Source organism: Columba livia, chromosome 1 (genome assembly GCF_036013475.1).
Source record: "Columba livia isolate bColLiv1 breed racing homer chromosome 1, bColLiv1.pat.W.v2, whole genome shotgun sequence".
NCBI lineage: Eukaryota > Metazoa > Chordata > Aves > Columbiformes > Columbidae > Columba > Columba livia.
In genome coordinates, this window is record NC_088602.1 from 57,595,247 (window position 1) to 57,620,477 (window position 25,231).

Sequence of the window (25,231 nt, forward strand, 5' to 3'; positions counted from 1 at the left end):
TTAGAACTGACTCTTAATCAGCAACATAATTTCAATGTTGGAAAGCAGGAGTGTCCCACAGATAAACAACCCAACCTACAGGGGGAATATCCTTGGGCTTAAGAGAAACTATGTCCCAAAACAACCTGAAGAGATAATTTTAATTAAATCCACACAGTGAAGAAACTAATATGCACTGAGACTACGATTTCCACTAACATTCTAGCTGAAAAACATCCTAGCACTTAGACAGACAACATGGAAACCATTTGGGTACAATCTAGTATCAATCCAGAAAGAAGTCAGTTAGCACATCTTAGTAACAATTTGTGAGACTGGTTAGAGAGAAGTTTCATTCAAGTATTGGAACCAGAAAAAAATGTAAGTAAAAACTCAATATAAAACACTTTTCAAGATAGGAACTCTGTGGTAAAATGGAGAGGGAGAAGAAAAGGCAGAAACATCTTGTTATCATCTGTATACTTCTATCAGTAAGTGAGATACACAGAAACCTAGTTTGAATAGGGAATTTTATACAGTTAATCTGGTCAGCCTGCATCTGACTTAAGTGAAATCTATTTAAAAAGCCTAACCTATTATAAAAGTGATACACATAAGTCAGAGCTCAGGGAAATTAAGAAAACCAATTTCTTACTTGTGAAAATGGCGTTTTATGAACCATTTCCACATGCTCATCTATATTTTCAGATATAGTAATGACTGTATCCCACTTTGCTCTTTAAACTAACCAAGATGTTACTACAGATGGAATATACCACAGAGACGTTGAGAAGAAAGGAAAGCATGTGCTGTATAATGCACTGAAAGCTTTAATAGGTTTAAGACTCTGACACATTCTATTCAGTTGCATATTTTCCTTGAAGAAAATGTGAAGAAACCCCAACAGACAGTGAAAGCCACAGTGCTAAGCATTTAAAACATTGACAGTGCATTCGAGAGTCCAAGTTTTTGCTTAAATATGAGGACTAAGAGTGGGGATACTTCTTCCACTATCGCCTAGTTCCTGGCTTAGACTGGAAACAACTGCAGAATCAGTGCCAGTTCCCCATCCACAACACTGAGTTGCATGGGGAAAATAAAGAAGCTTAAGACTGAGTCCTCAAACACTCTCGGCATTACTGTGCCAAATTTCTACATGGTCTACTGCTTGCTCAAATTTTTGTGCAAAAAACATGAGCTAAGTATCTGCAGAAGTAATCCTCATAAACCTTTAGTTATTTGAGAAAACCAGCAAGTTATATATACAAGTGAGACACCTCAGTAGGATTCTCACAGGAACACTCAAAGTTAGAATATCAGGGGGGAAGAGGTGGGAAGACTATTCAGTGACCTAGTGGCAAAAGGCCACAGTAGATTGGTGCTATTTATAAAAAAATCATTTGACAGGTCACTGGGAAAGCAGAGAACAGGAACTACAATAGTAGTATAAGTGGCAGCATGGCTAAGTGAAGGGAACGTACACCTCCTAGTTCTTTGATGATGTGACCTACATACTGAACCATACTGCCCCTAGTACCAACGTATGTAAGAGCATAAGATGTAATCTCCGTAAGGTAATTGAAATACATAATGTCAAAATAAGGTACACTTTGGGAAAGAAACAATTTGAAAATTAAAACTCAATTGGAGATTAAGGTAGTGAACAGGAAAATCATATTCAGGAAAGGTATCCAACTACATTCCAGATACTTTGTCTCTCCTTTTCTGTTGCCTCCTCCCTATAATCAAATGAGCCAATATGTGCTAAAAAAATTCAGACCTTGAGTAAAAAGGAAGTCTCACCTGAAAGTTAGGACAGTTAGTGGTCGATATGATTTATGACTGGTATTGCTGCTGAGTTTGCTACCCCAAAAGTCATGATGCCACAGGTCACCAAGTGGGGTTTCTGCCCTGAGATCCTAAAAGAAAACATGACAAATTATTAGATTCTTAACATTTCTGTTTTGTTCGAAGCAGCTAAAACACAAACAAGTTCTAACTAGTACAAGCTCACACTAACATAGACATAGCAGGTGTTTTGTTGGCTCCCTACTGACATTTGACAAGGTACCCAAGTTTGCAATGAAGGTCACATCTTGGATGCCTGTCATCATAAAGGCCTGTAAGCAGGCAAAGCCACATGAAACTTTGTACAACTGTAAGTATTCACATCCGTTGATAATCTGGTTAATAGCTGAGAAATGAAACACATTAAAAAAAACCTTTACCTTATAGTTTTGTAAAAAGCCTTTGATGTTAGGTCTAGGTTATCTTGGAAAGGAGGCCAACTACAAACTGCTGCAAACAACTATTTTTCTACCAGTGTCAGTAGCACAACTACTAATGAAAGCATGAAAGCAAAGAGACCAAAGACAGAAAACAACAATTAGCTCTTTTTGAAGCCTTAGTTCACATAGGATGCTATTCAAATAGCTTTTAAAAAAAGATTGTTAATACATGAAACAAAAAATCAAAATCTCTATATACTGCTCTAAAAGATCAATAGCAGAAGACAGAAAGTAATTAATTATTTTAATTTGTGGTGGGCTAGGGGACTACTAAAAAACCACTGCAAAGTAAAAGTCTACTCTTTCCTTTTATCTTTAAGCCATGTTGATAATGGAAAAAATCCAGACATCCTAGACTACTGAATGGAAAACATATGCTTGGGAGGGGAAAAAATAAGGAAGCCACCTTTTTGAAGAAATTGACCTTGGTAACATCCAGCTCAGTCTTCTGTGAGGACATGCTGGGAAACTCAAACTAACATGTTCATCTTCTACGTGGCCCTCTTCTCCTGCTTCCCTGAGGCAATTAAATATCAATTTATGCTACAGCAAACGTGCAGGTTAAGTACACTTAAGACAGAACCTAAGAACAAAACTGTACGAGTGATGAATAGCTTTCATATGAGTACTGGTATCACACCTGCAGTCAACCACAGGTTACTCTACCCTTGCTTTCTCCCCTGAATTTGTTCAAGAGACCCACAAACTAGAACAGATTAACAAGCCAATACAAACACAACTAAGCAGACAAACCAGGCTGCGAAAACCGCGAAAGGTCTTACAAAGCCTGGTGACCTTTGTCTTACTACTCCTACATCTCAATATACTTACAAAATTCCCACATCACAATTCCTTTGGTTTACTAACTCCAGTTCCTCTCAAACGCTGCTACCATCTCACTTGCCTCTGCAATTATCTTGAGCACCTCCTCTGGTTTCCAGTACCTTCCACCTCATCCTTAGCTGACACTGGTGGCCTGCCAACAAGGCAGGAGAGAATACATACCACTGCTAGTCCCAAGGTACAGTCAAATGTCTGGATCACACTCATTGGCTGCTTCTAAACTGAACTTGAAACAATCCAGTTTTCCTTGCTTTTCTCTTGACATATTCTGACTTCCATCTATCCAAAAATCAAGGATGAGATTTATTTCTGTCACTTGATCAAGTTTGGCCAATATTAGGCAACATGGTAAAAAAAAAAAATAGCAAGTAGAAGTGGGCTAAAAATCCTAGCGCACTGTCAAATGAAGTGAAGCACTCTCTAATAGCTTAGTAATCAATACACAGAAAAGAGAGAAGGGCTAACACTGTAGTCTTTGAAAGTTCTACATTGTAGCTGTAAATTAAGGCATTCTGAGGGAAAATCTTAAGAAATCCAGATTCACAGAGGATCCTATTGGGCTTAAGAATTACAGAGGTGCAAAGTTCCTTCACTCTCTCACCGATGTTTCTACTGCCTAACAATAGCTACAAATTTCTTTCTTCTCCCAGGACTGCAATTTTAAATTCCTGTTCTGTTCCCCACTGGTACACACAAAGCCTAAAGGTCATAATTTGACTCTCAGAGCAGGAGTGCGCTCAGCCAGCAGCCCACTACATCAATCAATATGGCCTGCTTTTCCAGGGGCAAGTTGTGACTGGGTTGTACACCAACACCTATTGAAGTCTTTACACTCTGCAGATTGTTTTCCGAACCAACAGCACAGCTCCTTATGTATATTTGCCAAAGAAAGGGACTATGAGAGACTTTTTTTAGTATTAAAATTTTTAAAGTATGCCTTCTGTGTCACTGATGGTCTTCAATAACTTGAGATGGGAGATATATTTGAGATGTGCAAGGCTAGATTTCCCTTTCCTGTAGAATCAGTCTTCTTTTGTCTTCCACAGGAAGAATGCAGGAAAAGCTGAATACATGGAATTACTTAGTGATGAGATTACACTTCCATATGACCTAGAAATCTTCAGTCATGTATCTTGCTTTTGTATCCAAGTTCTGTGAGAGAAAGTAATTTACATTAATTTTCCCACTTGGTGGACTTATCCTAAAATAGGAATGGTTTGCTCTAAGAGACACAGCTGCTTAAAAGTTAAGTATGATTTTCTCTATAAGAACTGAAAGTAGATACCAAAGAACCTCTAAATATTTGATTAGCAACAGTTTACAGACAGAAGTATTCAATACTTGAAGAAAGGTCAGTTTTTCTGCATAAAGGCTTATGGAAATGATGCATTATGTCTGAAGCTCCTCCTAATCCAATTGCTTGTCTTGCCAGGCCAGTAAATAAAGACAAAAGTAACTGCTGTGTACCTGTTAAAATGCTCCTAAAAATGACAAGACAGCATCTGGAAAACGGCCCTGAACCCAAATAAAACCTAATAATAGAATGTTCCATGATGTGGTAGGCATAGGGGTCAACTAACAGTGTATCTTTCACTAAAAAAAATAATTGAAAGATTGGGGTGGTGGTGAGAGATAGGAAATCAACAAGAAGATCACTGTGTGGCACCCAAGAAAATACTAGTACAGTGATTAAACTGGTAAAGTCATTGTCTCTGCATTTTTCTTGTGGATTTTGTATTTCCATATACTCATATGACCCCTGTGTTAAAAATGATACTGTCACCAAAATCTCATTTAATTTCTAGGGAATAATAGAGGATTTTGATGCAAAAAATAGAATAAGCCTCACAGTTTTTCAAACACACAGACTAGGTATAAATTAATCTATTTAAGCAGTTGGTTGAATTTCTCAGAATCGCCAACAGCTATAATCCTGTTGCAGGTTGTTGTGTTGCATAGATAAGCTGAAGCATTTTGAAAGTAAAAACCAAAAGAAATGTATAAAGATTAGAAGTGTAGAAATTGCACATATGCAAAAAAAAAAAAAAAAAGCCTTGTTGCAATGTAAGTATTTTGCATGTTCTTTCAGGAAGTTAAAATATTATAATTGCACCCCAAATAAAACTTTGCAGAATGAAATATTGCCGGGAGCTGTGTAATTTAAAATATAATGCTTCTTAAAAAATAACAAATAAATCACTGTAGGTTCTTAATTTGTTTCCAGTATTCTCTTAGAAGCTTTGAGATTTATTTCCAATTTGACAGCTGTATTTTCCCCCATATATTTATAACTCAAGGTATGATGACTTACACAATATAAATTTGCCTAAGGAAGCACTAATTCTGTGGGATTCTAAAAGCCACATTGTGGTAAGTTGCCTCTAAATCTTGTGCAATGCAAAAAAAAGTGAGTTGTGTTCTTCTAGCAGTGTGAGTCTCTAGATTATTGTCCCTGTATCCCCATGGCTTCAGGAAAACAGAAGCAACAGATGTGGGTGATTCTTTTTATTTTGTGTTTCTCTTTCCAAACATTTAACAAGTACCTTTCAGAAGAGCGTAAGAGCTGCTGAGTAACACCAAGACTCACCCATGAGCACAGGCTCACTAACTTCTACATGTGAATCTATGAAGTGTCTCAGCAAGTACAGACACTCAACTCCTCAAAGTCAGAAAAATTTCAGCTAATTTGAGTCACATGTTAATTTCTAAGTATTTCAAGGACTGTTCACTGCATGTATGATCCATTTTAAAATACAGTACAATACCCTGTCTCTATTTCAAAAAAATACATTTGTCACAGAAATAATCAGTGGGAAAGGAACAGAGGAAAAGGACTCTTTCTTTGCTTCTGTTAACATTTTCATAGCGTAAACCATAGCTGGAGAACCCCTGCACTCTACAATCGCTTAGTGATGCATTATGTGCCTTGCAACCAGAGGTAAGTTTATTCATTTGTCACCCTGAGAATATAATGAAAACATCTCTTATTAAAATCAGTGGGTATTAGAAACATCTACTGCATACTCTCACTGACTTGGAAATGAGCATAAAATTAGATCTATAGGCAGTTTTGATGTACAGGTATCCTGCGAATGAGCGTTACTAAACATCACATCCAAATTTGCTGCAACTCTAGATAATGCTTTCCTAGATGACAAGCAGACAAAATCCACTTGACGTGGCAAAAAGAGCTCCCTTCTCCTTGATCAGACATCAACACTTGTTAAGCAGAGCACCTCACTTGCAAAAGAACGAAAGGGGACACATTCTGAAGAAAAAAACAAACCCAAACCTGTTTAATTTTTTTCACTCTTTTGTTTATGCATTAGAACCCAAGTCGTGTTATTAAAATAGCTTTAGGAATAAGATTTTGTTAAGCACGCTTATGCTTCTAGCTTTTTGGTAGAACACTGCTGTACAGCTTGTTTGTTGACCTTAAATAAGGCTTACTTTTAAAAAAAAACAAACAATAAAACAAAACAGAGAAGTGAAGTTAAAAAAAAAAAAAAAAGAATATCAGAAGGAAGCTCTTTACTAGGATGAATATTTTGAGCCTACTAAGATCAAATGTTCTCATGATTTCTTGTCCTATGACCATTTCTGTCAAAGTACATGGAGGAAAAGAAGAGAGACAAACCTTATTATTGATGATGGCTTCAGAATCATCAAAGACAAAGTCTCCATCATAGCTGTTTGCAAAACAGAGGAAGGAAATTAACGCCACAACCATTTTAGCCCAGTATGATGGGAGGAGCAACCACGATATGTCATGGTCCAAATTAGGTTCTGTTTGTGCCATTCTGTGAAGTGCTTGTTCCAAGTTGGGAGCTTCAGCATTATGTTGGTTGCAAATCTGAAAGAAATACATACAAATACACAGTTATAGTTGCATTTCACTTAAAAAAGAATTTTAAAATGGAGAATCAGCTTGGGAGACAAGAATGAAGTTTCATGCAACCTAACTAATTCACTCTCACAGTGTTTCATAATTACTGGAACATATCTAAACATAATTTTTTACTTCAGATGTGGAAGAACAGCAGAGTTTCTCATGATCAGAGCAAAGAGATAAAGCAAAAAAAAATATTAGATTTTAAGTTAAAGCTTTGGCACAGGTTAAGTTCTAAAACCTTGAGCAAATCAGTTTTTCTCTTTCTTACTATTCTTTTCAAGTATAACAGGCACATCACAGGAACTGTGACACATATATAAAGTTCTTAAGAGAGTGACGAGCACTAGAATTTCCTTCTGAGTGTGAAAAACAAATATCAATAGCAAAAAGAGCTCAGCTCTTTCCTGTTAATCAGATTAAAGGACCTAGTCTTACACATAGCCCACAGGGAATTCATACAAACATCACAGGTAAACATATACCAACAGCAGTTAACGGACTAGGCCTGAAATCTCAACAATTCAAACAATGAGAAAAGATACGTACAACCAAGACCCAAGTAGTGTTCACTAGATCACTCTGCACCCCACCAAGCACAGTACAGGCTAAATTCCACTCCTGTATTCATGGGCTTATGAGGTTGTTGAGGGAGTTGAAAAAGACCACACAACCCAGCAGCGCTGAGTGATAGATTAGTGTGGAGATACTGAGGCTGGAGGTTTAACCATGAGCCACCTTTACTTGGAAGGATCTCTTCTGATGCTCCAAAGCCAGCCCCCTGCCTGGAGAGCTACTCTGCCTCTGTGGTACTCTGACAATGTTGCTGAATGGTCTTATTATCAAGTGCTGCTATAAATGGCAGGGGGAGGAGGTTACAAATGGAAAACCATAGTAAAAGCAGGGCAGAATAAAAAGTTTTTATGTGTAAGCCCCAAGAATCATACACACATACAGATGCCCAGCTTCACACTTTCTTATTTATTGGCTTTTTAAATCATTGCGTGTAACGTCTTCATACAATCTAGGAAAAAGCTATAGTCGTTCTGCTTCTTGAACAGACTGCTGAACAGAGCTGCTAAGGCAACTGCTTTGTAGCTCTGTTTGCAATGCTGAATTCCAGTCTCCACATATTCCCTATCTCTGTACACACACATGCACACGAACACACAGCACTCCCTGTCACACCAGTGCCCCTTCTCTTTTTGGGGATTATATAACAGTGCTCCCAAATTCAGATAAAGTCGGTAACATCGAGCTCTGCAACCTCAGAATGATGCTCCTTAGGAGAGCAAAGCAGATCAGCCACTTGAAGAGCAAAACCTTTCTTCCAAAGCAACTCACTTTTGTGCTTTTAGTTTGACAAAACCAAAAACTAAAAGCAAGGCTGTTAGTCTGATGGAAGTGTATTGCATTGCTCGTAACAGCCCAGATACAGCATCAGTGCCCGCTATTCAAAATTCTTTTTGCCCAGAAAGTTTCTCCCATTATGCTTGTTCTATTTCTCTGATATGTATCTGCCGGCAGCCCGTCCCTTGCGGTGCTGGAGAGCAGGCCAGGCCGGTGGGGGGTCCCTTACCCGGGCATCGCGTTAACCACCGAGCCGGTCCGAGCACCCACGCCCACGACGGTCCGCGACCCCCCCGAGCGGCGGCCCCTCCGAGCGGCGGCCCCAAGGGCTCTCCTGGTGCCGAGCGGCTGACACGGTGCCAAGCGGCGGCAGGGAGGGCGCCACCTCACCGCCACCGCCCTCCCCAGGGACAGAAGAGCCCGAGACGACCCCTCGGAGAGCACCCCTGCCCCCGGCCGACCCCCCGCGGACACCCCCGGGGCAGGAGTGTAGGGGGCACGGCTCCGGCGCCATGGGTCCCGCCGGAGAGAACCGGCGCCACGGGGAGGCTTGTCCCCGTCCCCCTGTGCGACCCCGCGGCGCGCACCGAGGGTCACAAGGGCTGTGCGCGGAGCGCCGCAAACTTGAGGGCGTCCCGCACGCCCGGTTCCGGGGAAGGAGCCCGCCCGGCAGGGCAGCGGCGGGCGGGCAGAGACGGAAGGAGGGAGGGAGGCAGGGACGAGGCTGCGGGGCGGGCAAAGCGAGCCCCACCAGGAGTTTCGCAGCGGCCCTGCCCTACTCGCGGCTCCTCTTTTGTCCTGGCGGCAGCGCCGGCCCCGCCGAGCAGGGCATCACGCCCCGTCCCGTCCCTCAGTCCCACCCGCTCCCCCCGGTCCGTCCGGGCCGGTTCCGTCAGCGCTCCCGGCAGCGAACGGGGCCAGGGCAAGTCCCCACCGCGCCCGGCGCAGCCCTGCCCGGCGTCACCTGTGAGGAGAAGGAGTCCGTGCGGCATCTCCCACCCGGGTGCGAAACTCTCCCGCCCGGAGAGCGCCCAGCCGAGCGGCCGACGGGGGAGGGGCCGCGGCGGCTTCGCCTCCGAGAAACATTCTCAGAGCTCATTGGCTGCTCGCCGTCCCACCCCTCCTTCTCCCCGCCCACCCGGGGCAGCTCCGCTCGCCCATTGGTGGCGTTGGCGGTGACGCGCGGCAGGCTGGGCCGAGCAAGCGGAGCGAGAAGATCACTTGCGGTAGCCGTGGGGCTGGTGCGAGTCGTGCCCTTCCACCCCGAAGTCAGCGCCCCGACGCCTCGCACAAAGCCGGGTCCCGCCTGCACCCCGTTCCCAGGGTGCTCCCTCCCGCTGGTGGGTGGGCGCTGCCCCTGCGTGACGGCCGTTGTCCCGCGCACCTGGCCGGCCGCGGGGGGAGAGGGGCGGGGTCGGCTCGCCCTGCCCTCTCGCGCCGCCGCGACCGTTGGCTTGACCGTTAACGGCGGGTGAGCCGGGGCGGGCTTGGGGCCTGTCTGGCCCCGGGCAGCGAGCAAGCCCCTGGTCCAAGCCCCTGCTCCGAGCCCCCGCTCCGCCCTCAGCGGCGAGGCTCCCGCCGCGACGGGCTTACGCGAACCGAGAATCCCCTCGAAGAAAACATGTTACAAAGGCGGGGGGGGGGGGGGTGGTGCTCGCTGCCTTGAGTGGGCGCTGTGGGCGCCGCCGGCTGCCTGGCGGGGTGAGCTCTCGGGCACCTCAGCAGAGCGCCTTCCTGATACCCGCTCTTGTCTTTCTTCTGAGGTCCTGGTCCTGCCGGGCCTTTGCAGAACCCATACCATAAGGAAGGAATAAAAAGGCTCTATCAAGCGTACTTTATTCGTGCGCTTCATCGTTGCGGTTTTCTTGTAAGAAAGTGTAATTAAATGCTGAACTGTACCACCAAATGTTCAGCAGAAGCTTCCCTAAAAACAATAAAGTCTTGATATACTGAAATTGGATGAGAAATACTGGCTATGCGCCAGGCAGAGACATATAATTTGGAGTAGGATTTTTGAAGATGTTTGCATTATCAAGTGTCAAATTAACAAGGTTATTTTATAGCTCCCTTGAGGCTTTAACTCTCCAGTGGAAATGCTACTTTGGGAGAGCTTTACTGGTGGCCACCTGTAATTGTCTGCTTGACACCTGCTTTGAAACATCTGCTGCTAGGACGTGGGCAGCTCAGCTGCTTGTGAGGCAGCAGCTGAAGCAGCACAATTTCCAGGCTGGTATATTATTCAAGTGTATGTGAAGCTCCTGCTTTTAAGGTGGTAATCTTGTAACTTGAGCCTGTTCAACAGTTACCACAGAGCATCTGAGGTGATTCTGGATTGGGAAGTGGTAGAAAGCTGGTGACAAGCTGTCACCAAACACGTGAAGGTCTGTTCACCAATCAGAAACTTCTGGTCCCTTTGTTATGAGAGCTAAAATAAATACATAAAGACCATGACATGCAAAGCAGTAAATTGTGCCTTGTATTCATGAAATGGCAGATGTGAAACATGTCTTTTTGACTTTTTGGTCAGACTGCCTCACAAATGCAAGATAAAATGTGAGATAATCTGTAACAGCATGCTTTCTAGGTTTTCTGCTCCTAAAATCCAAAGCGTTGAGATTTGTATCAATTCTTAAAAATGGCTGGTTTGCCACATTAATTAATGATGAGGAAGTACTGGTTGATGACTATCACATTTCCTTACTGTTTCAACTTACACCCCCCAAACTACCCCTAATATGTATTATGAAGTCAAATCCTTGTCAGCTATCTTTCTGATCTTTCCAAATCCAACAGTCTTCCTGAGATCACAATATTTATAGATATTTTAAATAATTTGTGTTTACTAATGGAAGGATCCCAACTCAGATCAGGGGCTCAATTTACAGAAAAAAAATACCTAGTTAGGAAAAGCAGCCTATTATGTAATCTTCTGTCTTCTATAAATTCCAATGAAGTAAATGAAGTTTCAGCTCAAGCTTAAATTTGCACATATGTAAGAATTTTATTTAAGCATATGTAAATATATGTAAGGTTCTGTGAATCAAGGTTGAGATTTGCCTCACCGGACTAACTGTGCCAATTGCCAGACTTAAACCAGTTGAATCACATTCACATCTCTAAGTTACATTTTGTTCTGCAGAGGGTTTGACTTTATCACATTTGCTGATGTGTTTATTTCAATTAATGGCCTGTTCAAATCAGATACTTGTCTTAGTAGGTCCTCTGCTGACATTTTTTACAAATCTGCACATCCTTGATCTATGTTTTATAACTGGAATTTCATTTGTTCAGTGGAAGTCTGCTGATATCATCAGTTCTGGTCAAATTTATATATATTCACACAGCCAGATGCACAGCTGCTATAAATCACCTCATCACCACTTGTGTCAATACAACTGTAATGACTAACATTTCCTCATGAACTATACAACACATACAGAAGTCCCTCATTCCTGTTATTTTCCATTTTTAAATAAGCCTATTTCTTAGCTTTTTATTATTTCTCATTTTATAGTATAGCAGTTTTTACAATGACCTTCTGTTCTGTTTTAATTAGTGTGAAGAACTGCAGAGCAAATACCTGTTCTGGAGAGTTCCCTTGTTCCCTCAAATATGATTCAAATCAGCTACAGTTGCATAATTTATCTCCAGTCTGCTTCTTTGGAGGGTTATTTTAGCACTTCAATTTAAAACAGTTCCTAAATACAACAGTATTTTTTTTATTAATCTGTAATTTTGGGGAGGCTATGTGTATGAAGTGGATATCTCCTTGTTCTGTAGTTTTCTCATCATGCTAAATTGATCTACTTAAGTGGCTATTGCATCCTTATTTTTAGCAGCCTGCCATTGCAGATCCACACAAAAGGCCAATCTTTCTTTTGTAAGAAAGGAACGTGCAAAAAGACATCATATTTCAAGGGATCAGCATCTGCGAGTAGTGCAGTGACTTTGCAGACAAGAGAATAAAATGTCAGGGAGTATGGTAATGAGGGATTCAACCAAAATGTTTCAGAAGCCTGAAAAGGCTATCAGTCTTCACTGTAGTCGTTTTTGAAACAGTTGCTTTTTCTGATGGCCTGGATTTTGCCATTATAAATGTGGGTGTAGCCACTGACCACAGCTGCTCATAACTTTAGGTAATCAGCTGGTCACTACTTGCATGACTGAGGCGTGCACAAGCATTATATATGCAAATATTTGCATATATAATACGCTTATTTGCACCACTATTGTTAGTAGTACTTTGGCGGTCGCTTTCTTGTGTCCCGAGTATTTATTCTGCTATAAGGCATTTTAAGTAGCAGAAAGTCTTAGGCAGCTTGTTTTGTATGTCGTGTTTTATACATGTGTGTGTATATGTACAGATGTATGTATGAAGACACAGGCAAACTCATATGCTTGTTGCAGTTGCCATCTTTATAAACTATAAATCATAAAAACAAAATACAAATGAAACAGAAGTTATACGAGATTGTTACAAGAGAAGTGGAATTGATGGAGCCATGGAGCCTTGTTTTCTGTTTTTTTTTTTTGTTTGTTTGTTTCTCATTCCTACACCTCCTTGCTTTAGTAACTGCAATCTCTCCCTATGACCCATGCAAGTTACCTTCATTAAGATCTGTCTATATTCCTCACTTCGCTTTTTGGCTCGCCACCTGTTCCAGAGTCACTTTATTCTGCTATGAGCAGAATATGATCATAGTTATGAGCATGTTCCCTGGAGAACAGCCTGCCCAGACTTCTTCTCTGGCCAGTCACCACCACATGGAATGGATGAGAGCTGGATTACTCCCTAAAAGTGTCTGTAGGGTTGCTGTGATTTATACACCCATTATGATTTTTATGAAATGTGGAGAAACTGAACATGCTTGAGGCCCCTGTACTTCGATAACTCTGGATTAAGTGCAATGGAAGTTATTAGAAGAGGATTGACAGGCAGACCCCACAAATCTAATTTGCTTTAGAATTCAGGCTTCCAGTCAAGTGTTGGATCCTTCAGCCCTGCTGCTGTAGACATATCCTGGCTCACTGGTTGAGAACGAGCAGATCCGTTGAGGGCTTATTGCTCCGTATAATGTTTGGGGTAGATTTGAAGGATTATGGCTCACAGTATTAAGTTATGTTAAAGTATACATTTAATCACACATTCTCCTTCCCCCAGATAGGTAGCTAACAAATATCTTTTAAAAATAGTAGTTAATTCCGGAAGTGAGAGTTATGCTCTGCTATACAGGTGTTTGTGACGTGTGTTCTTTTCAATATAAAATGTTGTAGCATGTCAGACACTTGTGAATAACAAAGATTCTACTGTTGTTGAACCGTAAGAATCCTCATCACTACTCTGCACTACAGTTCTTTAGACATAGTATAAGATACACTGTAGCTTCTATAGGAAAAATAAAGAACCATTTATCAATAATCAACCTAAGCCTTTCAGGGAAAGTACCCATGTAGTTATGCCAGCTCATTAAAAGTTCAGCATTAAACCTGAATTACTTCACTCTGTGCAAGTGCCTATCTTTTGTTACATTAGAGAAAATACAAAGTTTTAACTGTGATTAGTTTTTTCCCTCCACCTCTTCTTTGCCAGACACTGAAATGAAAATAACTATCTGTGCTTCACACAAAGAAGCAGAAGATAGAAAAGAAAGTTTAAATGGAAAATGGGACTCTTAAATAATTTTCAAAGGTACTCATATTTCTTTCCTAAAATTATTTCAAGCTGTATGAGGAAAAGATTGGAGACTACATGTCAGAGTGATTGCATGTGCTAACATTACATGATTTGAGAGTATTTCCAAGTTTTAAATTGTATTGTCCTAATCAAAAGGCTGCGCAAGCATCTCTGCTGTCAGAATCAACTTGTGATTCGTTACTTTTGTCCTCCAATTTAAAAGTCTTTTGTCTACACACACACACATACAAATACAAATATAAATAGGCACTTTTAAAGACTGCTGTCTTAAGGGTTAGTTGACTGCAACTTTATTGTACACTATATAAGATTGTATTGCACAATACATTAGAAGATTAGGGAAGTTATATTCTACCGGAAAACCCAACAGCATCTAAAGTAGCTTCTCTCGAAAGGCACTTGCAACCATGGTCATAGAACCAGAAAAAATATTTGCCTTTCCTTGTATTACGTAATGTTAACAAACTGAACTTTCATTTTGTAATCACATAGTCATTTGTCTAAGTGAAATATAAGTGCTGAATGTGGTAGGTCAGTTAGATGATGTAATTTTGTTCTGAGTAATATAAAATGATGATGTGAGGTACAAGAAACAATGAATTGGAGCCTGTACCTTTTTCTGTATAAAGGTTCCCTCTCCAGCTATTTTTATGTTTTCAGCTACATGTCTAACCTTGTCTTTTAATCCATTTTCACAGACATACTTACTTAACAACGGGTTCCATGAAATCCTAAAGTTCATCCAAATGTAAAGAACATCATGACCAAGACCTATATTTAAAAAGTAGGAGGGAAGAAAGGATCTTTGAAGCTAACCCTTAAAGTGATAAGAGAACTCTGGGGAAATACATGCAATGAAACACTCTATAATATAATGAAAAAAGGGAGAAGCTAATAGTGCATGAGTCGTATGAACACAGTTTATAACTCATAAATCAAAATCTGTATTGAAAGATCAAAAAACTGCATGAATGTTTGAGGCAAAGCTGGTGAGCAGCATGATCAGACAGGCAGCCATTAGACAATGTCAGACTGCAGACCAGGACAGTAACACTGCCATAAGATCCAAGAATTATTCTAAACTTTTTTTGGTACAGGTATTTGTGAAATAAAGTTGTTATTCTTACTAAAATAATTTTGTTTCATAGACAGGTGTGGCTGTAAGCATGAGATTGTACACTGGTGCTTGCATTTTAATGTCTACCCAAGAAGCCACTAAGAAATTTGAGATGTATGAGTTACTGTGGAGTATAGCTAGAGTGGCTGCTTTTAGATAATTTCCAGCCGTGATTTGTAAATAACATTTTTCTTTCCCTTCTTGCTCAGGAGTAATTATGGCTGCATAAGAAATTTAAGAAGGAATAGTTTATCTTTTTTAAATCTAGAGTGCTTGGCAAAGGAAAGCATCTCACTTTAGAGGTGGAAAACCTGAGGAATAATGAGATAAAGTTGCTTATCCATGATTGCACAGCAATTCAGTGGCAAGAACAAGAAACAGAATCCAACAGAGCTGATTATAACATGGTGTTTTTCTTACTATGAGGAATTCTGAGGTGTTGAAAAACCTGCTGAGCTGACAGGGGAAAGGTAAAACCCCAGCTTTTTCATAGGACACAAACTGCCCTCTTCTTCTCCTGCCCACCCAAGAGAACTCCATCTCAGGAGAAACAAGGCTGAGTTTTTCAGCTGACCATTTTTTTCCTGGAAGAGTTTTTGTCCCCTCGGAAAACAGAGTTGATAGGGACTCCCTGGGCAGGCTGCCATTGTCTGAATGCCGTGGTTCTCTCTGATTCTATAACTAGGGAGAAAAAAGATGGTTCTCTCTCCCCACCCTGACTTTAGTTCTGTGGTTCCTAGCCTTGAAGATTTTTGTCCATTAATTTGACTGTTTCCTGTGAGGAAATTATTCAGAAAGATTTCACAACCAGCTTTAGAAACCAATTCTTGTGGGTCCTAAAACAGCCTCTTATTCATAAGCCAGTCTGAATAATATTTTGTCTGTTGAGCACCTGGCTTTGTACAGAGCCTGTCACATTTTTCTTATTCTTCTGTTGCCTACTTAGGCTCTTCTTTTTTTTTTTTTTTTTTTTATTTTTCTGGTAAGCTAGAGCCCACGGGTCAGCATCTCGTTGTGATAGATCCTATAGAAAAACATAGAAAAAAGAGAATTCTTACTCCAAACAGATAATTTGTGCCCCACAATTTTGCAACATTTAAATGAGTACAGCAGCTTTTGTTTAATTCTATGTAGTAGATTCTGTAAATAGAAGGCAGAGCCATCCTTCCATTGGTGGTGGGCTTTTTTTGCATGGACACAGGCAAACTATTTATGTCCTCTTCTGTTCTGATACTGCTACAGAGCTCATTAAATCTCCTTTTTGCAAACAAGGCCTGAGGGCTATTAATTACTCAGTTTTTCCATGTATAAAATGGGCAGAATGCTACTAATCTGTTGACAAGTCTGCAGGAAGCTGTCCAACTGTGAAATGATACTGAAAATTTCATTTTCTCAGAGATATTGTCATCTCCTCACTTTTTTTTTTTTTTTTCCCTAAACAAGTTAGGAAAGCACTTCTCATTACCATGGAGACTAATATTTTATGGCAAAGATTGTAACTGCAAGCAAGTTTCAAGGTTGCAAGTGGATTTTCCAGAAATCAGGTCAATTGATGAAGTACCTGCACTCAGTGTCGGCTGCTGCAATGCACATCACTTTCATTCTGAGTCTTATTTACATTCCAAGCCCCAGGGCTCAGCTGCCAGCAAATCAATTGTGGAATTGTTGGGCTATGATAGATTCTGTACCAGGATAATAAAGGGAGAAAGAACTTCACTGAAGGGTGAACTTGCTTGCATCTACCCCAGGGTATGTCAGAGCAGCAACGTGTATGCAGGCAGTGGCTGCGAAACAGTTGATGCCCCAAAGGATCATATGTTGGTTTAGTCATAGCAGGTTGTTCTTGTTAACTGCAGCAAAAGATAGATGGCTCAGTGCATCACAGATCAAGACCCGCCTAATAATAAGCATCTCTTGCAATTATTCAGTTTGATTTACTGACAAAGAAAAAGAAAGAAAAAGCTTACTGCCTTTGTTCTCACTTATATTTTTTTAGCACATTAAAAAAAAAAAAAAAAGGTTAATTAATGTCAAAAAAAGACAAAAAGAAGAAATGGCTCCAGTCTGCAAGCTGAAAGTAAAAATATTAACAATGCACCCCATTCCCCCTCCCTGAGGCAAATATATGGACAGCTTACAGCAAGTTTGTCTCTTTGAACTTTCTGTAGAAACCTTCAGGCAGATTCCAAAGGCATAAGAGATTTCTTGACAGCATCTTGGTGGAAGGACATTTTCACTCTACCTTCTTTTGTATTTAGTCCCTTCCAAATGAGGTAGAAACTTCAAGAAAATTTTCCACAGATGCAGTGACATGCATGCTAGGAGATGATCTACCATAGTCCAGGCACTGGCTATTTTTAAGAAAGATATCTGTGGCTTTAAAGAACCTTTGACCACTGACATGCATTTTGAGCATTTATATGTTTTTTCAGTATCCACTGAAGAACCCAGTTCTGAAAAACGCCAAGTGTGTTAACTTGGGTGTCTTAACTTCAGTGCCAGTAGTTGTATAAAAGCAGATCAATACTTTGGTGAGGAAGACCAGAACCAGGCAGAACTGTAGCCTTAGCTGGTATCTACAGACATTCACATTATCTCCTAAGGCTTCCTTTTCCAAATTCAAACCATTTGGAAACCATTTTCGAGATATCAGTTGCCTCTGAGAAAGTTTACTGTGTTACACAGGATCAAGCCTTGGTAATGCCGTGTCCCTGACCTCAAATGCCAACAGCCTGGTGTGTTGCAAGGGTGCAATCCTGTACTCACTTGGCCAAATTACCTCTTGGCACAACACTATAGAGACATACAGAAAATATGCTTGTGTAGCTTTGATGAACAAACATTTCTGAAGGAGCAAATTAATCCAAAAGGAGAAGTTTTCTGTTCTTACAAGATTATCATGGTGCTCACTAACAACAGAAATAAACACAGATAAAGAGCCTAATATAAGAACAATAAAACTGTTTGATGCAAAATGATAAGACAGGTTTAGCTGTATTACTACTCCTAAATTCTGGAGCAGTAGATACTGGAACTCTATATTCTGAAAATCTATTTGAACATATATTATTTCCTTTGTGTGTTTTATTAGCATTTCACATTGGCTGAAATACTGGGCAGAAGTCAACAAATGGTATACTGAAATATGAATAAGATTTATATCACCTCTATTTAGCAGAATGAGAGAGAAGGGGAAAAGTAGAAGATAAGGAGAAAAAGATTAAGACCCAAGGCAATAATTCTAATTATATTGTCCCAGAAAGTTCCATAACATGAATTTTTAAACATTTGCTTTCATGCAGTTATGATCCCCAAAATATGTGGCAAAAAACTAATAGGTGTTGACTGCAATAATAACAAACATTTTTTTGTGCAACTCACTTGTGCTCATGCCAGTGATTTTATATATCCTTCAGGAACCACTAGTTTATGTTCAGGTTCTCCAAGTCTCATTCTGAAATGGTGCATCATAATTTGTATCAAATCCTTTAAGTAGCAAGGTAAAGCAGGTTCGTACATGATAATATTTGATTTAAGTGTTTATCCATCTTAGAAATAAAAAAATCAAACGACTTTGAACAATAATTTCTAGAATAATTTTTGAAAGGCTGTAAGCTTCTGAAAGGTAGATAGAAAAGGATTTGTTAAGATTGTGTAGGGTCAAAAGGCACTGATATAGTCAAACCAGCAGCATTCCATGCTGTTGTATACTCCATAGTTTTGGAAAGGGGATTTCAGCTTCCTGAGCAGTGAGTCTGGCACCGTTCACGTTTGCTACATTCACATAACATTGCATCCATCTCAAAGATGAAAGATTAGTGATAAACTCCCTAGTTTCACTGTGATTTTTATCAGTGTAACGTTACCCCTTCCTGCTCATGGTCTTGATTGTCTAACGAGGAAAGAAAAAGGAACATGTGGGGAAGTGTGGAGGATTTCCCAGTGGCTAACTTGCCTCTTACTCTAAATTCCCCTGTGTGGCTCCACTGGCTACAAGAAGAGATTAATGAGACTAACCTTGTTAGGCTGTTGTGAATTCCCATCACAAAACCAAAACACTTTTTCTGAATCCCATGCAAATAACATACCTCTAGGTCATCCACTGTTCTTATCACCTTTGTTTTGGTTTGTTTTGTTCTTGAAGATATCTTGATATCTCACATTAAGCCATTTGTCTAATTCAAAAGATATGTTCCTCATGGAAAAGGTCTTTTCTGCATGTTGCCATATGTATGGCATTGTATCATTGATGGCGGTAGTATCACTCCTTCTTCTTCTGTTTTCCTTACTATATTGAAATTGTGGGATGGCTTATTTTGGAAAAAGTTCTCAGCCACAATATGCTGATGCTAGGTAAGTTGCTCTTTGTACACTCATTTCTCTCACCTTCAACCTGTTAGAAAACCAGAAGTAAGGGCTTGGGTGGATGTATTTCATTTGGCAATGTTTAACATTTCCACCAAGCTATCTCTAATTTTCATGTTAAAAATTCCGGTGAGACAGGCCAAGCTGGACTAAGTTCAGTGTGCAAACCATTTGGTTGTTCTGTTTGTGCAAAAATATTTTGTATTTTAGAGAATTTGTGGGATTATCAAGACTTGATTGTTGTCTTCTTCCCTGAAACTAGATTTTTTTAACCTTTGGCTTAGATGATTTAACTACCTAAGTAAACAAACTACCCTATAAAGTGTACTTGAATAGTTCTTACACCTATTTCTCTTACAAGCAGCAAAGGAAACAGTTAAGCACATATGAACATAACTGTTATCAGTTTTTTTCTAAATCTTTAAACGTAGAAGCAACAGTAACAGTTTCCTCCAAAACCAGCTAGTTGAGGAGCTGCTTTCTGCAGGTAAATCTAGATCTCGTAGGCAGATGAATACTTCATTTAGGCACTCGTGGATCTTCCCAAGGGTGTGCTGCTGTCATGTCATACAAGTTTTCATTCAAGGGAGATCTAGAGCATCAGAATTGCCTGCTTTAGCTGGTGTACACCAGCTCCATCTTTGTTGTTGATGATTTTTGGGTTTTGGAAGCAAGAGACCTTGTCTTGCTTGCTAAAACCGGCAGTGAATGATATATTATTGATTTTTAAACATACGAAAGCCTAATCTCTGTGAATTCATTCAGTATTGTTTGACAGTGTGTGTTACGAGTAATAATTAAGTTCTATCTTAGCAAGAAAAGGGTTCTCATAGGAGGTCCCCAAGGGCCACTTAAACTGGTGATCGTGTGGACTCACTGGAGAACAACTGTCAAGGTCAATTGGAACACTTGATTAAGTCCTTATCAGTATGAATTAGGATGGATAAGGAATCCATACTCAAATCTGGGAGATTTAAGTAGTATTTAAAAATATTATTTAAATGCAGATTTTCCATCATTCTTGTATCCCCTGAGGTTAAATACCTCTCTGATTTGAGTGTGCATTACAGCAAGGTGATAATTACCTTATTTTTTTCTTTCTTTCTTTTTTTCATACATGATCACTGCTGCAAGGGTTGTATGAAAGCACCTCTTCAATTTTATTTTTCAGGATTACAGGAAAAAAAAAGCAACTGATAGTGAAAAATATGTTCCTGCTTCTGAATTCAGCTTGCTATTTTCTGCGTTGGGTTTATTGTTCTTCCAGTCAAGCAAAATCCCAAATCAGCAAAGATTATATACATAAAAATAAGGTTGAAAAAAAATATATTTTTTTGGTATAGTGCTATATTAATATATGACATAAACAGTAATCCCTGCCTGTACTGCTTTCACAAAGCTGAGAAGGAGAGAAGGCACAGCTTATCAGACAGGGACAGTACTTTGGATGTGTAATTTACAGCAGAATAAGCTACTAAATAGGTAAAGTAGGTGGTAGCAGGTGAAGTGTATGTAAATGTATGTATGTGCACAGACATATTTATGCACAGACATGCACACACGTATATAAATACATATATTTATATAAAGGAATGAGTGACTGTAATCACTGCTCAAAACATCTTCTCTGGAAACCTGATTGGAGGGGAATAAGATCAGCTTTTTAACCATCTCCTGATAACTTCATTGTTATTTCTGAGCATTGGCCACACTGCTATTCTTTTCTGTTGTATACATATAGCACACAGCAGTTTTTGTGACTTTGGCATTTTTACATTAGAGATGCTAAGCTTCTTCATTGCAAGACAGTGGTAGTTTTGTGGCTCTCAGAACTCAATGTGTATTACGCAGCTCACTGGGATTTTGGATTTGAAATGCTAGATCCAGCTGAAGATCTGCAGTAGGAATAGTTTGTGTTGGTGTAACAGGAGAACAGAATTGTGGATGGACAGCAGAGCAAAACACTTACTTGCACAGTAAGTGTTTCTTAAGACTGGATCCATTTTTTCTTCTGTCTCATTAAGCCTTCAGTTTAGCAGAAGTCCAGGAGGGCTCTACAGGAACTTATGCATAAATGTATGAAAAGCCAAAGAATAGTTTTTCTTGACTGAGGTCAGAAGCAGATCTGAGTCAGGCATCATGTGGTTGGACTCGATGACAGTGAGGGTCTCTCCCTTCCAGCCAAAATGATTCTATGATTCTATAATTGCGACTTGGTTTCTCTTTGTAAATACATAGACATATGTTCCATATGCAAATACATTTCGTTATAAAAGTAAAAGGCAAAGCTGAGGCAAGTCCTGCTCCATCTAAAAACAGTGCATGCATTCCTATGGACTTTTGGTGAACTGAGGCTTACAAAGACAGCTTGGATAAACTGAAAACAGAGCAAAGACATATTTGACTTTTAGCGGTATACTTGCTATGAAAACATGTAACAGATATATACATTACTGAACTAGTGAAGCTATTTTTGACAAGTACGTTTAAGTATGGCACATATGCGAAGTATTTCTGTGGTTTCTCCCAAACAATAACCCAGTAATTTATATGGATAAACAAAATATCCAGCCACCCACTAGATGGTGGCAAGGAGCATAGTTAGGTAAAATTGCGTTTACTGCAGTGTATGTACTATCTTTTTAGCAGCAGAACCAGGTTAATCTGCCAGCAGATTCTTCCCCTTAAGTAGATGTTAGAGCTAATCTTGATGAATAGTAGATATGTCTCTGTAGTGGTGGTCTAAGACAATAGACTTGCCTAGTTAGCCATACTGTAGAGAAGCAAGAAGAGGAATAGTTGGTGTATCTGTGGGGATGCTAAACAGTTCAAATGGTGCTACAGTTGAGATACCCCAGCAACAAAAATATTTCCCAGTGATAGCTATATTATAGAGCTGCAAAAGTGCATGGACATCTTCAGAAAAACAGAACAAAAGTGACAGCAAATGTTTCTTGTTCCTAAGGCAAAAGGGAGATCCTGGTGAGTTAGAATACCAAAACAAAAGCTATGTGACAGCTGACGTGCCTGCTTGTGTCTTCCCTCTCACTGAGCTGTGCTGCATTTCATTAATTCCATTCAGTGATGGCAGGTGAGGGCCCTCACAGATACACAGGCAAACCTGTCCAGGAGTGAATCTATACTAACTCTTTGCTAGAAGATTTTATGCATAGTGTGTTTGAAACACCAGATTCCTCATTTTTTTGCCATAGCCGTGGTTATAGTAAGGGAAGCAGTAAGCAGGAAAAAATCCATAGCTGACTCTGAAAAGGTAATGCTGAGCACAGAAGGCACCTTTGCCATCTGCATGCCCTGTTATGAAAACAAGACAGCTACTACAAAAGGATTCTGGTGTTCCACATATGTTATACATATATTTGCTGCAAAGGGCTAGTTTGCATAACATTGCTGATGGATTTGATTGCCTTTTTGTGAGCACAGCTATAGAAGTGCTGAAGGATCAGCAGAAATTAACAGCAGAATTTTGCTTGCACTTATAAATTGAACAGAGGTCCCCCCCAGCATGGTATGCAGATTATAAATAACAAAACAGCATACAAAAGCTGCTCAAGAGGCAGAGTATCTGCTATTGCATTTGGTGAGGATTGGCTGCTGCAACCACTGAGAGAGGCCGAATATAGGTGAAGTCAGTCTCACATTGCTTGAAGGAAAGAACCTGCATTCATCTAAGATTTTTTTACTGTAGTCTACAGGAAGAATAAAATACGTAGTAAATGCATATAAGGAAATATGTTGTACATGGCAGTACTTTACCTTAACCCTAAAAAAAATATTTGTTGGGTGTTCCAAGAGTTTGATTCAATAGAAATGACCGCAGTAAACTTTTAGGTGTCTTTATAGACATGTAAAATTTTTCATCACTCCAAGAAATGTGGAGAAGCAAGTTGTCTGACAGTGGTACTTTCTCACTATCAAATGATTAATCAAATAAGTGAGTTTAATCATGAAATAAGGAGGAGCACATTGGAGAGAGAAAGAGCAGTAGGAGACCATGTTACAAGGAGGGGAGGATTCTTCTGACTCCACTTCAGATATCTACAATGCAATCTGAGTCCTCACCTCTCTGGTGAGTGACTAACAGGAAAGCTAGATACTACCGTCCCACCCAACATATTTTGGCACAAGTGGAATGGAGTGTGATTTCATCACTCACCCCATTACAGGATGCTGGGTAGAGCACTGGCCTGTCTTCTTCAGTCCCATGTTGCAAGCTGCATCTTTAATCTGAATGATAGCTTGCGCCCCATATCATTGTGTATCCTGACCTTCTCACTACTGTAGACACTCCACATTTACCACAGCTTTACAGTATGGCTCTTTATTCTGCTGTGGTCTGTCTGCTTAATGCTTTCTTCCATTTAACTACCTTGCTACACAACAGATGCTAACAGAATGCCATCTTCTGTTTCAGGCCTCATAGCACCAAGCTTACCCAGAAATAACCAAGTTTGATTAAAAAAAAGAAAAAACCAAAATCTTTCTATAGGTTTTAAACCATCATTGACACATAGTATAGATTGCCTGTCTGGAACACCTTGTGTTCAAAGCTCTTGTAATGTTTTTCCTAGCACACAATTCAAGTACATTAAGAAAGACTGACACATGCAGTCACACATAATTAGGTCAAAGAAGGACATCTACAGGATGATGAAGAATGAATTAGGAAGGTCTCTACTTCAATCACAATGTCTGAATAAAGTCACAAGGGCTATAGCTAGCTCTCAATTCCACTCTGCATTAACAGCAATCCAGAAAATGTTGTCCAAGCCCTTTATCATACTCTAAATTAAAAAAGTATGTCCATTCCACAATGTGCCCACCCCGCACCCTGGGAAAAACAAAAGCAACAGCAACAAAAACACAAAGAAAATACACTCCCCTCCCCCCCCCCCCGCAAGAAACAGTAAAGAACAAGTGATTTTTTATTCTTATCAGCAACAGAAATGCTGTTTTGGCAGTGCTGCCCACTGGACTGAGTGAACAAGGCTCATGTTAGACTTTAAACCAGACTGTGTCTTCTGAATGAGCCTTCAGAAACATTTGTTGCGGACTCCAAGCATATAGCATGAGGCTAAGTAAGTCAAATTGCTAAATATTTTTAAAGTTACAGAAGAGACTAAGCTATAAATCTGCTCTGATTTAGATCTAAAGCTCTGGGTCACAATCATGTATTCCTATGCAACTCCTGAAAGGCTGGGGATTTTCCCTGTGTGGTGGGAACACTGCCAAGCCACATTTCCAACAGCCATTTGCTTCCAGACCACAACCAAGTACATCTCCGCGACGTGTTGAGAATGCACCAGTGGCTTGAAGGCAAACTAAATTTTTGTCCAGACAAAATTTTTGAGTCATGCAGACCAGTCTGTCAGTGCAAACTCAGTGGCACATGCCCTGCAGATCATTCAGAAACCTGCATTTTCTCCTGTATTTGCTTGATCAGCATCCCTGAGGACACATGGAGAACACCAGGAAGCTATTGTGTATCCAGGAGATTTCTGGGAGACAGAACATACCATGCTCACAAGTGTTCTTACACAGCATTCTAGACAAAACTATTGTCTTGTTTAACCACCAAACAAACTCTTTGTTTGACAGTTAGACCCCTGATATTCCTTTCATACCTGTTCTCAAGCTCCAGAGAGTTTTCTGGTTATCAACAGGCTGTGTGGAGTGAGTGCCTCTTC

General features: G+C 40.2%; 1 protein-coding gene across 6 annotated transcripts in view; it reads right to left on the minus strand.

Moving 5' to 3' along the window:
* TMTC4 (transmembrane O-mannosyltransferase targeting cadherins 4) overlaps positions 1–9,471 on the minus strand; it is a 59,427-nt gene extending 49,956 nt beyond the window's left edge. For all 6 annotated transcript variants that reach the window (XM_065057737.1, XM_065057727.1, XM_065057733.1 and 3 more), the window contains exons 1-3: positions 9,314–9,471; positions 6,748–6,963; positions 1,783–1,898 (exon numbers count right to left, since the gene is read on the minus strand). In XM_065057737.1, the coding sequence (XP_064913809.1) occupies positions 1,783–1,898; positions 6,748–6,963; positions 9,314–9,448 (467 nt within the window). In that variant the 5' untranslated portion in view covers positions 9,449–9,471. The remainder of the gene's footprint in view (positions 1–1,782; positions 1,899–6,747; positions 6,964–9,313) is intronic.
* Between the last annotated feature and the right edge of the window lie 15,760 nt (positions 9,472–25,231).